The sequence below is a fragment of the Physella acuta genome, unplaced genomic scaffold, assembly GCF_028476545.2.
Source record: "Physella acuta isolate Inbredline_101_S28 unplaced genomic scaffold, ASM2847654v3 ptg001058l, whole genome shotgun sequence".
In the NCBI taxonomy this organism is placed as follows: domain Eukaryota; kingdom Metazoa; phylum Mollusca; class Gastropoda; family Physidae; genus Physella; species Physella acuta.
The window spans coordinates 345,068-363,132 of NW_026732575.1; the positions used below are offsets into that span (position 1 = coordinate 345,068).

Genomic DNA, 18,065 nt, shown 5'->3' on the forward strand with positions numbered 1-18,065 from the left:
AAAACGACCAAATCTGTTTCATCAAATTTAGGAACTAATTTCCCAAATTTGGCAATCACTTGCCCCACCGACAACTTTTTTGGATCTACCAGAGAAGTAACATCACTAACTTGACCAAACTCTAATTCCAACCTCCTCTTATCTAAAGCAATTTTAGCCTCTAATTCCTTTTCTTTTAATGCCTTCTCTAAAGCAATTCTAGCTTCTAATTCTATCTTCTCTAGAGGTTTCTCCTCGCGGAGTAACACACCAGCCAACAAACTTTCATCAAATACCCCTTCATTAATAAAATGAACAACAATTTTATCTCTCAACACCTTTGACTTCTGCGTAACAGAACAATCCAATTTCAATTCCTTAACAACACTAATCAAAGCTTTTCTACTCAACTTTTCTACCTGCTCAAAAGTGGGATTAGCCAAAAAAGACTCCATAACACTAACTTTCAAAAACACAACAAGCCTAGATTCACTAACTTAACACGGTGCGTTGGGCCGTGTACTTGACCTCTTCAATCTAGGACGTGACACGTCTGATTATTGACCTAGATAATTCTAGCCTTCGCGCGTTTCAATAACACGGCTTCACTGGATAGAAAAACAACTAAATCAAACTAAACTTAGTGTTTAACTGATATAACCAACAACTGGAACGACAGATTAAATCCCGGACGAGCCCCCACTTTGTAACGTTTTTCTATCTATCAGCCAGATAGATGGTGAACGTCCCCGGATTCTTTTTTCGGGGTCGTATGCAAATGACTTACAGCCTAAGTGGATGAACACTAACACAACAACACACTAGGGCTCGAATTCGACGTCTAGGGAACACTAGTCATACTATTGAAATTAACACTCATCCAATCTGCATACAACCTTTAATAAGCGAACACAGTTGTGGCAGAACACAAGTTTAAACTAGATAAAATATTTAATTTATAAAATATCAAAACCCAACTTACAAAGTGAAAGAAAAAACACTATCACAGATTTCAACACTGTAAAAACTAGCCACAGGCCACACAACACTGCTATAGCTTCAAGAATCACTTGGCGACAAGTAATTTTATACTAGAAGACTAAAACAACTTAAGAAAGCATAGCACACACAGGACTTAAGCTCTCTCACGTTCTAATGGTCAGAATCTATTGCCGGACAATATGGACGGCTTGGTCCTAATAGACCGCTTAACCAAGGTAGACTGCCACGTGTGACGAGTGTGCGGTGCAGTTAAAGACTTCTGCAACAGGGGAGGTCATCCTCAACTCATGTAGCCATTGGTTGGGAGGGTCATATGATCAGAATCATTCAATCAGATCTTAATGGAAAATTTCTACGTCTTAGACACCCTTGGTAAGACAGTGGAAAAACCCCAGGAGTTACACCATCACTCCCTATAAGGTATTATACAATGTCAAAATAAAAATGGAACCTGACTCGACCTAAGTAGAACACAAACTCGTATTTTCTTATATTTCCACGGCTTTATTAAAAATTCTAAAAATATTAAGTGACACTAGATATTTGCGTCGTTTAGACAAATAGCTAAAATAATAGTACAACATAAAATATTATGTTCGTCAGAGTATTTATAATTCAAAGTTGTTGGCCACATGAGGCCCGCAGGACGAACTAGATAGAACACACATAAAAATAGTATTATATATCGATGAGTCCAATTAAGAATCACGTCATTTGTTTTAGCGCTGTATGACAACATCCATGGGGAATCTGACAATGTCTCCTCTTGCTTTTGTTCTATGGTTGGCTGTCAACTTCTTTTTGTGTTCTGGTAAGTTTGTGAATTTCTTCACTTGATTTAACTTCATAAATTTTAGTATTTCAATTTTTGCTAAAACTAAACAAGTATTCGCAAATACTTTACTCCTCTTTCAAACATAAAACCATTTCACACCTGATAATCCAGCACTGCCGGGTTACAGAAGATTGAGACTAAACAGCTCGTTAGTTCGTTTTTTTTTTTTTTTTTTACACAATATTACGTTGTCACAAGGGAATCCACTACGTAATTCGCCGGTATGCCCTATGTTAAGGCTAGTTATTAGCATGTAATTTCACCCATCGTATTAAAACAGTTATCAAGAATAATTCATATTGAAAATCTACTAGAAAATATTATTTTATTACTTATTAATCTATATATATAAAGCAAAGTGGTCAAGTGCCCGATAGGGCACTTCTCAGCGCCGCCGGCGCGTCACATTTGGCACGATGGTGCCTGGGAGCGATAGAACACCAGGGCCTGTGACGGTTTGCAGAAACGTCTAAGGAGAAGGGGTCAAAATTGACCTTGACTAACCGGTGCCTTGATAATTTGTGAGGTGGTAGGAGAACTCCTTGGGGTGTCACAAAAAACTCGCCATGTCCAGGAAAAATCGGGAAATGGGTCAAAACTGACCAGTCGTATTTCCCTATATAATCTTTGTATTTTATGGGAAAAACAGAGGGTAATTTGAAAACGAATTTTAGGGCATTTACCCAAATTTACATCTGGTTAATGTTTTGCATGCTCATAGTTAAATAGCTTGGCCGTATGGCAAATCTGTCGGTTTCACTCAAAGCCCTCGACAAAGGCTAAAAAATTACCGCGAGTGAAATTCTCTTTATCTGAGCTCTATTACGAAAAAAAAATTCCATTTTAGTTATACATGTTTTATACAATGTTTTTAAAAACCTAAGTGAAGCTAGGCAGTATGCCTAGTAAGTTTATAGATTGTTCATAACACACATATTTATAGAGTGTACATCAAACACATGGTTATACATTGTACATTACACGTACGTTTAAAGAGTGTACATAACACATATGTTTATAGAGCGTACATAACACATATGGTTATAGAGTGTACATCACACATGGTTATAGAGTGTACATTACACACTTGTTTATAGAGTGTATACCACACATAATGGTATAGAGTGTACATTCTTTATTACTTGATTTGGGTTCAGTTATGGTTCGTGTCAGGTGCCATTCATTTCACGGCTTGTAAACGCTGATCCTTTTGTCGCGACTCATCAAAGGTAACTATTGTTTCATATTCTATTGCGCCAGACGTATGCTGCATACCTCACTGATTCATTATAAGCAAATTAGATCTGTTTTACACAAGGATAACTAGCAATGATAAAGACTTCCTTTGAAGTTGTATAGAGTGTAAGTTACACATACCTTTAATGAGTGTACATTACACATAAGTTTATATAGTGTACATAACACACATATTTATAGAGTGTACATCAAACACATGGTTATACATAGTACATTACACCTATGTTTAAAGAGTGTACATTACACATATGTTTATACAGTGTACATAACACATATGGATAAAGAGTGTACATCAATCATGGCTATAGAGTGTACATCAAACATGGTTTTAGAGTGTACATTACACATATGGTTATACAGTGTACATCACACACATGGTTATAGAGTTTACATTAAACAGAAGTTTACAGAGTGTACATTAAACATACGTTTATAGAGTGTATATAATACATATGTTTATAGAGTGTACATTACACACTTGGTTATAGAGTGTATACCACACATCTATATATATAAAGCAAAGTGTTCAACTGCCCGATTGGGCACTTCTCGGCGCTGCAGGCGCGTCAAAGTTAGCACGATGGTGCCTGGGAGCGATAGAACACCAGGGCCTGTGACGGTTCTACGAAGAGGGAGTCAAAACTGACCTTGACTAACCGGTGCCTTATATGGGCTATATTACGAAAAAAAACTTTCCGACGACGACCCCCATGAAATTTGTGAGGTGGTAGGGGACGCCTTGGTGTGTCACAAAAAACTCGCCATGTCCGGGAGAATTCGGGAAATGGGTAGTATTTCCCTATATAATCTTTGTATTTTATGGGAAAACAGAGGGTGATTTCAAAACAGATTTTAGGGCAGTTACATACTTTACATCTGGCTAATTTTTTGTATGCTTTTAGGTAAATGGCTTGACCTTTAGGGAAAGTTGTCGGTTTCACTCAAAACCCTGGACGAGGGCTAAAAAGTGACCGCGAGTGAAATTCTCTTTATATGACCTCTATTACGAAAAAAAAATTCATTTTAGTTATACATTGTTACTTTCTAATATTTTCTCTGAGAACGGAATTTAAACAAACAACAACATTTTCCCTAAAGTTAGCATTAGTGTTTAAATTTAAGCACTTCATACCTCATCCATCGCTAAATAATTAAATATTCAAATTCTCAAATGTTTTTAAAAACCTAAGTGAAGCTAGGCAGTATGCCTAGTAAGTTTATAGATTATACATAACACACATATTTATAGAGTGTACATCAAACACATGGTTATACATTGTACAATACACGTACGTTTAAAGAGTGTATATTACACATATGTTTATAGAGCGTACATAACATATATGGTTATAGAGTGTACATCACACATGGTTATAGAGTGTACATTACACACTTGATTATAGAGTGTATACCACACATAATGGTATAGAGTGTACATTCTTTATGACTTGATTTGGATTCAGTTATGGTTCGTGTCAGGTGCCATTCATTTCACGGCTTGTAAACACCTATCCTTTTGTCGCGACTCATCAAAGGTAACTATTGTTTCATATTCTATTGCGCCAGACGTATGCTGCATACCTCACTGATTCATTATAAGCCAATTAGATATGTTTTACACAAGGATAACTAGCACTTATAAAGACTTCCTTTGATGTTGTATAGAGTGTACATCTCTTTATAACAGTTCAATAATTTTCTTACTTCACACTCAGAAAAAGTGAAAAACAGACATACATACGATACTTACAATTTGGCGCACAACACATTTACACAATACATAACAAGCAGGTGTACATAACACTAATACACACCCCACATACAAGCATGTGTACACAAGACACAAAAACTGTGCATTTAGCACATAAGATTATATAGTGTATATCACATAAATTCTCAAAGAGTGTACAACAAACATATGTTATAGAATGAACATCACACATGGTTGTACAGTGTATATTACACATAAGTTTATAGAGTGTATATCACACATAAGGTTATAGAGTGTCGTTATACCATGGATATGGATTGTACGTTACACATAGGTTTAAAGTGTGTACATTACACACATGTTTATAGAGTGTTCATAACACACATTATTAAAGAGTGCGCATTAAACGGAAGTTTAAAAAGTGTACATTACACACGTTTATAGAGTGTACATAACACACATGTTTATAGATTATACATCAAACACATGGTTATACATCGTACATTACACGTACGTTTAAAGAGTGTACATCACTCATGGTAATAGAGTGTATACCACACTTAATGGTATAGAGTGTACATTCTTTATTACTTGATTTGGGTTCAGTTATGGTTCGTGTCAGGTGCCATTCATTTCACGGGTTGTAAACACTGATCCTTTTGTCGCGACTCATCAAAGGTAACTATTGTTTCATATTCTATTGCGCCAGACGTATGCTGCATACCTCACTGATTCATTATAAGCCAATTAGATCTGTTTTACACAAGGATAACTAGCAATGATAAAGACTTCCTTTGAAGTTGTATAGAGTATTACACATACCTTTAATGAGTGTACATTAAATATAAGTTTATAGAGTGTACATAACACACATATTTATAGAGTGTACATCAAACACATGGTTATACATTGTACATTACACCTACGTTTAAATAGTGTACATTACACATATGTTTATAGAGTGTACATAACACATATGGACAAAGAGTTTAATCACTCATGGTTATAGAGTGTACATCAAACATGGTTATAGAGTGTATGTTACACATGTGGTTATACAGTGTACATCAGACACATGGTTATAAAGGTTACATTAAACAGAATTTTAAAGAATGTACATTACACATACGTTTATAGAGTGTATATAATACATATTTTTATAGAGTGTACATTACACACGTGGTTATAGAGTTTATACCACAATTCTCTATATATAAAGCAAAGTGGTCAAGTGCCCGATAGTGCACTTCCCGGCGCCGCTGGCGCGTCAAATTTGGTACGATGGTGCCTGGGAGCGATAGAAGGAGAGGGAGGTCAAAACTGACATTGACTAACCGGAAAAATCTGGAAATGGGTCAAAACTGACCAGTCGTATATCCCTATATAATCTCTGTATTTTATGGGAAAAAAAGAGTGATTTCAAAACGGATTTTAGGGCACTTACCCACTTTACATCTGGCTAATTTTTAGCATGCTTCTAGGTAAATGGCTTGTCCGTAGGACAAACCTGTCGGTTTCACTCAAAGCCCTCGACGAGGGCTAAAAAGTGACCAGGAGTGAAATTCTCTTCACATGAGCTCTATTACGAAAAAAAATTTCCTCCGACGAACCCCCTTGAAATTTTGTGAGGTGGTAGGAGAACGCCTTAGGGTGTCACAAAAAACTCGCCATGTACGGGAAAATTCGGGAAATGGGTAAAAAATGACCATTCGTTTTTTCCTATATAATGTTTCTATTTTATAGGAAAAAAAGAGGGTGATTTCAAAACGGATTTTAGGGCACTTACCCACTTTACATCTGGCTAATTTTAGCATGCTCATAGTTAAGTGACTTGGCAGTAAAACAAACATGTCGGTTTCACTCAAAGCCCTCAACGAGGGCTAAAAAATAACCGCGTGTGATAATCGGCTTATTTGACCTATATAACGAAAACATTTCTTGCCGAACGAACCCCCTTTGATATTTTGTGAGGTGGTAGGAGAACACCTAGGGGTGTAACAAAAAGCTCGACATATCCGGGAAAACTTCGTAAAGGGGTCAAAACTGACCAGTTGTATTTCCTTATATAATCTTTGTATTTTATGGGAAAAACAGAGGGTCATTTTAACTCGGATTTTAGGGTACTTTAACTCGGTATATATGGCTAATTTTTTGCATGCTCCTAGGTAAATGACTTGACCTATATGAAAAATCTGTCGGTTTGACTCAAGCCCTCGACAAGAGCTAAAACATTACCACGAGTGAAACTCTCCTTATTTGAGCTATATAACGAAAAACATTCTTGCCAAACGACCGTCCTTGATATTTTGTGAGGTGGTTGGAGAGCACCTAGGGGTGTCACAAAAAACTCGCCATGTCTTGGAAAAATCTGGAAATGGGTCAAAACTGACCAGTTGTATTTCCCTATATAATTTTCGTATTTTATGGGAAAAACAGGAAATTTTCAACACGAGTTTTAGGCTACTTAACCTCTGTACATCATGCTAATGTTTTGCATACACTTCTATAGATGACTAGGCCGCATGGAAAAACTGTTGGTCAGACTGAAAGCCCTCGACCAGGGCTAAAAGATGACCGCGAGTGAAAATCTTCTTATATGAGATATATATATATATATAAACAAATTAACAAACGATCCCCTTAATTTTATTTGAGGTTGTAGACCGACCCTGGAGGATAACAAAAAACTTTATTCCCGTCGGAAATAGCCATTGTAATCGTTAAATATGTTCATATATCGTATTATACTGTTCATGGAACCTCTGTAGTTCTAATTCATTTTAGTCATAGATAGCGTACTTTCAGATATTTTCTCTGAAATCGTATGTTAAACAACATACAAAAACATCTTCTCTAAAATTAGCATTACTGTTTAAATTCAAGCACTCCACACCTCATCCATCACTAAATAATTGGTATTCAAATTATCAAATGTTTTTGAAAACCTAAGCGAAGCTAGGCAGTATGCCTAGTATACTCACTAATTTCGACATTTTATTTCTATTTAGGTCGCGGGTCACTTATATTTTATAAAAGGGGGTCGCCACTCGAAAAAGTTTGGGAAGCACTGTATTAGACTATTAACTCTATTGAAGAAAATATCTTGTCTACATTTATTTTGAAAACAATTAACCGAACGGTAGAAGTTTGAAGTTTATATGCAATAAATCAGCCTACAGTGATAAAGATTGTCAAGTTGATTGATGAATAATTTTACGATCTCATCAGTTAGTAGGGAAGATGAAGTTGAGTGCGCCTATTTATATTACCTCAACTTATTAAAATATAGAATGGTCAATTATGTTGTTCAATAATTACTAAAAACAAAAGACACTTTTACTATAATATGCTTTTAAAAAACATTGCATTCATATTTTTTTACAAAATTGTGCGTTACGTAAATTAGAGGCTAATATATTTTGCACATATACAAATCTCAATAGTATGTAGGTATAAATATACTTAATTTATAATTTTAAAAATATCAGTTGATTATTTAAGATTATTTTTATTCATCGTAAAGCTATAATACATAGTATTGAACAATCCAAAATTTAAATAATTAATATCGATAAAATAAAATTACGTTTCTTATACTGTTTTCTAGGTCTAAAAGTCACCATGACCAGAGAACACTTTTTCCAAGGGAAAAGTTTATTTTGTGCAGAACTCCAGTGTACAGAAAACATAAGAGAAGACACTAAGATATCAGCTCTTGTCAACATGTCAGTCTATAGCGTCAGTGAACCAGAGGGGAAGATTTTGGTGGCGTCTATTTCAGAATCAGATTCAAAGCTTCAAGATTATAAAAGGACTGGAACAAGAGTAGAAGGGAAAATATCTAAAACATTTTCTGAATTAGAAATCATTTTCTCGAATCACTCAGATTGTAATGTTAGCATTTTCCTATGTGAAATACAATTTGTGAATACAACAGGATCCTTGAATAGCTTTGGGAAACATACGGAGAGTTTACCAAGAAAATCAAGTGACACATTTCTAATGATGAATTTGAAAGCTAAAACTTCTAACTATGTAAAATCTGTTGACACAATGGCCGATTTTCTCAAATCGTTTGAAGACCCAGACAGACTGAAAGGTGCAGACATGACAATGTCATTACAGATGTCACATTCTGGTGGCGATAAGTTCAGCACAGACAAAAGTTTTGGTCAAACAGATACAGAGTTAAGTAACAGTAATGAACAAATCAGTTCTTCTACACTTGTTGACATGTTGGATGAAAAGATAAAGAATTTATCTCTTGATGTAAACAAAACTTTACAGATGATGAGTTCAAAGACAGAGTTATACAAAAATAGTTTGGCTATTTTAAACGAATCAATGCAAACAATGTTAGCCAACACCCTGAACCAAACAGAACCACTCAGTATAAGATTAAATGAGATGGAAACTAAAATAGAGAAAACTATCACACAAGAACATATTAATTCAACATTAAATTTGGTAGCCGGTCTCAACAGAACTATTCAAGAATTTAAAGAGGAGTATAACCGTCTTTCTTTGATTGTTACAAATCAGGTAAATTATTCTCCAGGAAATTTTACGTTTTATTTTGTTCTTGTGTTGATCTTGCATTTTAGGTTAAAAAATTTTTTCAATTAAAGGAAGCAAATATGCTACTGTACGAACTGAGCTTTAAGTGAACTTAAACACTTAAACGTTTTCAATAGAAATATATTGTCAAAATAAAGTTTTCCCATTGAAAAATGCACAGGTTTTGTATATACTATAATTAAGCTTTACACGTCTAGGCGGGATGCTTTTTTTAAAAAATTTCACCATTTGAAAAGTGAACATTTAAAATGTATTGGGATATCTGCCAACATTTTAAAACCAAATAGTAATTTCTCTATGTCCAGTGTGTCAGGATTGAAAACTCAAGTCTACCAGAACGAATGATACTCCAAGTAAATGAAAGCAAACTCGCCTTGTGTGATACCAAAACAGACGGTGGAGGATGGATTGTTATACAAGTAATTAAAGCTATTAGCATTCTGTTCAGTTTTTCCTAGATTGATAAGCAACTTTTATGTTCTTTGCCCTATCTTTGAGTCGATATAATAACAGGTTTTTTTAACCATTTACATTCTACAATTGAAATTACGTTTACAAAATCGTTGCGTATTGTCCATTTGTTTATTTCTTCTAACAATTTATGAACATAAGCTCGGTTTCCAAATATGTTAAAAGAAAATGTACCACAACAACATCTGTTTAGCTGTTTTAGGGCTTCGGGTTTTAGTATTTCAAAAATACTATATAAAAAGTTAAACAAGGGCTTAAAATAGATTACACCCGTATGTTTTATTTTTAGTTATTTAAATAGTAGTTCACTATTAAATATTTTTTAAAAATGTATTTACTCCTTTTAGTACATAATTATTGTTAAGCTATAGGCTACAATGATATAAAACCTTGTTATTAAGGGGGCAGTTTCACCCAGACAATGAAAAATTGACGAAAAATTGGCAAAAAAAAAAAACAACTGATTATACATACACCCATATTTTTTTTACCATAATAGTTACTCTCAAGGAGCTATAAAACTGCACATAAAAGAAAGTCAAAGTATGATGCAAACATTTTTTATAATAATTTTCCTCAAAAAATTTTATTACGAAATATTGGGCTGCGGGTTTCCAACAGTTAGACCATTCCTGCTGAAAATACTCAAGGAGATACATAGAATGGTAGTCTACTGTTGGATCCAGGAGATATTTAATGTGACTAATTTTATACTTTTTTCAAAGACAGACAATTTAGAGGAACTATAGAAATTTTCTAAAAACTTTTTTTTCTTTTTATTTGCAATTTAAAACAAGTACAACAACATAAACACATTTTACAGAATTGAATGTATACATATACATAATAAATAGATATGCTGGAAAGACCATTTTATATAGATTTTAAAATATAAATTATAATATAGCCATACGGTTGCACGCGCTAGGCCATCGATGAGCTCGTGACAACCGAGTATGATGATACGATCATCGACCCGAATCAAATTGAACGAAATGATGAACACGCTACAGTATCTCAAATTCAAGATCATGAGGAATAGTAGGCATTCTGCCTGTGCTTTCACAAGGCTTGATAAAGTAGTGTTGAGTAAAGCGTGCAAAACAGAATCTGATCTGCGAGAGTTGACGCGACTGTCGTTTGTGTTGTAGCTGGTGTAGCAAGAATATCATCCAGTCTTCGTTTTATTTCTCTAACAGCTCCAACATCTCGTTTTGCCAAACCATAGCTAACGTTAAGGAATCTTCTCTCCTATAATGACTAGATCGTGTGCAACTACTGTAGCTTCGCACTTACAAGTGCGATTCTTCGTACACCGCCAAATGCGTGACCCGTCCTGGCGTTCTCTGTGTAACCAAAATTTTTGGCCACGATACAACAAATTTTTTTGACGTGCTATACTCTCCAAGATTCTCCATGGTTTTGACATAGAGTGGTTAAGATGACTTGTATTTATACATGATGATTTAACATATTATTATATCCTGTCGCATATAAAATATAATTTAGCGGGTTTAAAATGAATCCTTACCATATATGGACCAAGCACTTGTTATCAAACGCCAGCATTGGACAAACCGCTTGTGATCAAAGACCCTATGTGGACAAAACACCTGTGGTCAAATCTGGTTGTGATCAAACACCCGTTGACAAACCGCCTTTGATCAAAGACCCTCTTCTGAGAAAACACATGTGGTCAAACCCCCTATGGTCCAACCCGCTTTGGTCAAACCCCCCATGGTCAAAGACCTGTTATGGTCAAAGCCCCACTGTGGTCAAAACACCTATGGTCAAAGCCCCTGTAATGATCGCTCTCCGACAGCCGCGGAGGGAGGGCACACCCTGGGTTCGTTTGGGATGGCACTGACAGAAGTCACTACTAATGAATACACAACAACTTGACGTAAGCTCGTTATTGATATCTAGGGGTAAAGCACGACAAATTGAAGAGACTCAATACGACTTAAAACTGTCAATACCCTTTTAATAAGTGTACAAGAAACAATTACACTGGGTCTATACAAAAGGGTACAAACTCTAAGAGTACAATAAATAAACTCAAAACTCCAACTTACAGTTAAAGAAAATCATTATATATGACAGCTGTGGCTTAGGATATTAAACACCATTAAGGAAAATTACTTGAAACAACTGAATGGCATTATAAATACCACAAATATTAATAAGAGACTAATTGCCGCTACAATCACAAAGATGGCGACACACACCTACGGCACATACTCTCTCCAAGTCCAATGTCAAAAAGCTCCCCTGGGATTTGCGGTGCGCGAGTTATATCCAGTTCAAAACTAAGGGAGATCTCTCTAAAGTCATACGATTATTGGTTGAGCATCTACTAAGGATCCTCAATGTCGTAAGATCATTGGTCGAGGATCTGCTAAGGATCGGGATAAACAATTATATTCCAATCACATCAGGTGACGGAGGAGTTCAGGTGACCGAGGAGTTCAGGTGACCATTGAACTCTCAAGGTCGAATACATACCATTAGGAACTAAATAATATAAATAAAGAAAAGACCTAAGTAGGTCACACACCTATGGTCAAAGCCCCTCTGTGGTCAAACCACCTATGGTCAAACCCCCTATGGTCAAAGCACCTGTGGTTAAAGGTGCGCGCTGTTTATTTTTCCGGGTTGTGACGTAGTGGTGGGAGTTAGTGTAGGTGAATATTGCTTTAGTTTCTTGGTGATTGCTTCTGATGTTTCCTCGCCAGCGACTGTTTCTTTGTTGAGACCAGCTGTTAGTTTGGTGTTTCTGCTGCATCTTGTTGTCAGGTTTGCTTACAGTTGTTGGAGCTCCGGAGTTTCCTGTCATAGCGAGTCTTGATTTGTTAGGTGACACTGATTTGTCCAGATTGTGTGGATGCGCATGTTTGGCATGGTTGTTTTCTTCCGTAGTTCGGGTGGCTCCTCTCCGGGTCTCTCGACTTAGATGGAACAAGAATAAGCGCAACCCCCATTTTTGGCTTTGGTGATATCTGCATAGTCCATAATGATAAGGACTAAGGAAATTTTTGGATTTGAGATAAACTGTGAGGCAAAAGTAAAAGGAGAAAGATATACTCGATGTGAAAAGAAACCAGAGTAAACATCCACCTTGCGGTGCTTCTCAGTCTTATTAGAATTTTATGATTGTAGTAGTATAACCAGTAGATATTAACGTAGGGAAATTCTGTACCACATTATAAGTACTTTACTTATGTTTTCTTAAAATTATTTACAAAAATGTAGACATGTAATAAAATATGACCAAATTAATTTTTAGAACAAATATTGTTTTACATATTCCCCTCACGTTTTATGCTGCAATAAAGCAACGTTACTCCCACTGTAAAAATTTGACATGTGTATGTCTAATAGTATTTTTTTGTTAATATTTTTGTTTCTCTCCCTTAGTCTGGGTGATACTGTCCCCTTAATACGTTTTAAAAACATTTTTAATGTAAGCAAAATTGTATTAGCATGCTATGCAGAGGCGTGACTGGGGAGGCGGTCGCTCCGGGCGCCGAACCTATGAAAGTGCCAAAAAGGATGAAAAAAAATATTTAAAAGCTGGTTTTTGTGCTGCAGCTTTTAATTATAAACAGTCTAAGTTACGAAATTTATTGGCTACAAGCCTTTACTTACTAATTTATGTATTTTCTACCTTGATTGTTTACCTGCTAAAACATATAAACTTTAGAAGAGGTGACCCACAATAACTGCTTTCCAGCTTTTCCTAGGTAAATCCTAAGAATTTACACTAGATTGATGAGTCGATAAACGTTACCAGTTATATAAGAAACCAATTGTATTAAAGCGTACTGTACGATTGTTTAACAGTAAGAAAAGGAAGATGGTACTCCTACCGAAATTTTAAGTAAATTGTATATAAATTAGTGTATTGTACCTATACTTTTTTATTGCTAGTTTCATAACGAGTCCTAATAGTGCAAAACGATTTAAAAAGGTACAACACGATGACTGCAATGGATTTATTACTTTGTTCAACCTGATAATTTCAAACTGTATTACACTATTATCGAAATTGTTTTAAAGACACGACAAAAAGTAGTCCGAAAAAGCTTGCACCTTTTGCAAGCTACACTCTAAACTAGTGGTTTTTAACCTATTGGAGATACTGAATCCTACCAGTTTTTATGCGCATACATCGAACCCTTCTAAATAGTTTTATCGGCAACATTGACAAAACTTGATCGTGAATCATTTGAGTGGGGTTTGTGTATTGACCTCCGCCGAAGCTTTGAGACTTACTTACCGAAACTGTATGAAAATAAAGCTCTAATAATCCAGCTTCCCCCTTCTCTATTTTTCACGATTTCCTTCATGAACAATAGCTTGTACCTCTTCTGACCTAAATATACTATTTGTTTGAGTGCGTCATCTAAATACATATGATGCCTCGTGAAACGTTAAGTAAGTTTTCTACTAACATATAAGAACATCTGTTTTTGATTTCAGTTATTTGATTATTCTTGTGTATTGACAGTTATTAGATATGCTTATAAAAGCAAGTGTTTCCATTTTTTAAAAATTGCTTCTTTTGTAATTACTTACATATTTCTGTAATATTTTAGTATGTATTATAATTCTATTTGTCTGATTTAACTAAACAATTGTCTTTATACTTTCTAGTTTCTGTCACACTCAGTTATTTCCTTTTATATACGTTAACTAAACTGTCAACACTTACAAACTGAGGTTGCAGTTGTCAAACGATCTTCGATTAATGTAAAACATTTTCGTGTTTTAAATTTGTTTCAGAGACGTGTGACAGGTGACGTAAATTTCACCAGAAACTGGAGCGACTACAAAAATGGTTTTGGATCTTTGGCTGGAGATTATTGGCTGGGAAATGACTGGATCTCAAACCTCACACAAAACGTACTTATAAATTTCAGTTTTAACTAAGTATGACTTCTACAACTAGCATTCTATAAGCATAACTAATAAAAAGTAATGTTAAGTAACATTTATACGAGTTACAATCTTTTATTAATAACTGATGCCTCCTCTTCACTGCCAAATATGACAAACTTTCTAGGCCTGGCTTTCACCTCTACCAGTCTATCACCTAGCTTTCACCAAATTGTGTAATTGACCAAAAGCTGGGAAATTGGGCAAGTGAATGACTTGTAGTGCCATTTAAAACAGTATTAATACCTACATTCATAATTTCCTATACTAAAACAGTACCTAAACCGTTAAGTAAATTTAACCTTCCAGCCGTAGAAGCTAACTAGGCGGATACAATAGAGTTTATCAGTTTCTGTGACATACAACAAATAGAAACAGCGTGAACAGTTCTATGATTGGCAATTATTACTTTCACTGTTGATACTTTACTTAAATTGCTAAGAAGTCTAATGTTTTGTAACAGACACGTTCATAAAAAGAATATTTTTTATGTTAATGTTGAATGTAACACTCACTCAGTGGGGATGCTTTTTACCCACTGTAGTGTTGTGGTTAAAAGGGCTGACCCTGAGATTTAGGACACATTGAAACGACGCTGTGGTCAACTACTGGCTTTATTCACATTACATCGAGCCATGAACGGCGATATTGAACAACAGTAGAAACTAGTGTAGAAAACAGTAGATCACAGCAAAACAAAAACAAAACCAAAGAAGACGACGACGACGACGATTAAATGACAATTAAAATTGAATAATGAACTGTAGCCCAAAATTAAATGTAAACAAAAGGTTACATCACTGGTAATACCACGTGTAGGCTACAAAAATACACGGGTGCAATAAAATATGTTACTGCCAATAAGTAGCAATGAGTAGCACAATAAGAACTACTTAAATAAATACTTAACACCTTACTAGTGCGCAACATGCGGCATTAGCAGGAATAATACAGAAAAGTACCCTAACGAAGATACTCCACCCCTAGTCTGCAACATGCAGCACTAGTAGGAGTAGTAAAATAATATAAAACATAATATTACCTTCATTAGGTCTACATTGTCATGATCTACCTCTAGGTACCGTCACCCTTCGTGACCCCAGACAGCAGCCTTGTGTCTGACTGACACGGCTAGGCACGAGCTACCCATAATCCCATGTCACATGACATGGGACGGTAAAATCGCTCGCAAAAAACTAAAATCAACAGTTGCGGTCCCACATGAATTACAACTTTATTCTTATGCCACCCCCCCCCCTTGGCTGGTAACCATATGTGCTACATTAAATATTGAGGATGTAAACATATTTGATTACCGATGGTCGGAAAAAAAAAAAGTTAACATTAAAAGCCAAGAACTAGTTTAACATGTTTTATCTAGAAAAAATGAAGATACATACAGCTGTAAATGAATACAACTGTTTCTTAACTATGCTAAATGATTTACAGTGGTAATCACTTAAGCTTTAAGCGGTACACAATTATACATTTATAAATTATATATTACAGGGCTACAGTGAACTGAGGTTTGACATGAAATATAAAGGTAAATCCTACTACGCCGTGTACAGTAATGTGACGGTGGGAAATGAAGCAGATTTGTATAGGATAAAGTTTACATACAAGACAGGCAACGCTACAGACGACTTTAGTTATCACAATGGAATGGCTTTTTCTACTTTAGATAGAGACAATGATAAATGGTCGCCTGTTAACTGTGCTGAGAGTTTTAAAGGCGGATGGTGGTATAACGGATGTCATGGAGTGAACGTAAACGGTGTATGGGCGAGAAAAATTCAAGGTGAAGGCGTTAACTGGTATCCTATATCAAGCAACACAGATTCTCTGGAGTACGTGGAGATGAAACTACGGCGGACGTGATTATAGAAAAAAAAACTAACACGGAACCAAAACCTTGTATTAACACTGACTGACACAAGATAATATATACAATATTTCGCCGACTTTACATATACTGCTTTACATGTATGTAGATGTAAAAAAAATATTAAATAAAGACTATTGCTAAAATTTTAAGTTGAAATCAGTGGCGGAACTAGAAAAAAAGAGCCACCCCGCAAAAAAATGTCTTGGCCCCCATCAATATAATCTATATAGGTCTATATAAAAAGCAATGTATGTGTGTGTGTGTGTGTCTGTCCTTTATGCATTACTACACCTCTAATCACATCGCCGTGAAACTTTGGGAAGTTGTTGAGAATATTCCTGGGGAGGTTTCTGCGGAAAAAAATATTTCAAATTCGCAGGGGTGGCGCCCCGACAGGGCGCGATTTGTTTTTTTTCTATATACTGTATATAAAAATAAAAGTCGATTTTGGTTTGGCATCGTTCATCCGATAGCCATGAGACTTTGGGGAGTTCAGTATACCACTCTAGGGAAGGGTTCTGTTAAAAAATAATTTTTAATTTTGCAAGGGCGGCGCCACGGAAGGGTCCGATTTTTCTCAATATACGGTATATAAAAATAATAAAAGTGAATTGCAGCGACACCGTTCATCCGATAGCCATGAAACTTTGGGGATTTCATTATAAAACTCTAGGGAAGGGTTCTGTAAAAATCATTTTTAATTTCGCAAGGGCGGCACCACGGGAGGGTGCGATTTTTCTCTATTTACGGTATATTTTTTTTAAAAGTCGATTTTGGTGTGACACCGTTATCCGATAGCCATGAGACTTTGGGGGAGTTGATTAGAACATTTCAGGGAAGTGTTCTGTAAAAAAAATCCTTTTTTAATTTCGCAAGGGCGGCGCCACGGGAGGCTGCAATTTTGCTCTAAATACGGTTTATAAAAATAAAAGTCTATTTCGGTTTCACATCGTTCATCTGTGTACCATGAAACTTTGGGGAGATGATTAGATCACTCAATGGTAGGGTTCTGCAAAAAAATATTGTTTAATATTGCAAGGGCGGCGCCCCCAGGGGGGGGGGGGGAGCGATTTGTTTTTCTCTATACACGGTATATAAAAAAATAAAACTCTGATGCTGTTCATCCGAGTACCATGAAACTTTATGAAGTAGATGAGAATACTCCCGAGAATATTACTGCGAAAAAGAAAACTAAAGTTTCTTATGGGCGGCGCCATATAGGGTACAACTTTTGTCAATACACGGTTTGGCGCCCAGAGTTTTAGAGCGACCATGTTGGCACTTGGCATCCATTAATCGAGCGTCCTGCATAGCGAGTAAGGGGTAACACTATATTCAGCGGTAAAACTACAACAGGCTTCTAAAAATAACTTTGTAACGCGAGGAAATCCTTATGTACAGTTTCG

The 18,065-nt window shown here is 35.8% G+C and overlaps 2 protein-coding genes across 2 annotated transcripts in view; both read left to right on the forward strand.

The window, feature by feature from the left end:
• The window catches only part of LOC131955176 (angiopoietin-related protein 7-like), a 123,213-nt gene extending 106,487 nt beyond the window's left edge, over positions 1-16,726 (forward strand). The window contains exons 4-5 of the mRNA XM_059319184.1: positions 14,619-14,738; positions 16,281-16,726. Of these exons, the coding sequence (XP_059175167.1) occupies positions 14,619-14,738; positions 16,281-16,652 (492 nt within the window). The 3' untranslated portion in view covers positions 16,653-16,726. The remainder of the gene's footprint in view (positions 1-14,618; positions 14,739-16,280) is intronic.
• The window catches only part of LOC131955175 (angiopoietin-related protein 7), a 273,399-nt gene that overhangs the window by 140,711 nt on the left and 114,623 nt on the right, over positions 1-18,065 (forward strand). The window lies entirely within an intron of this gene.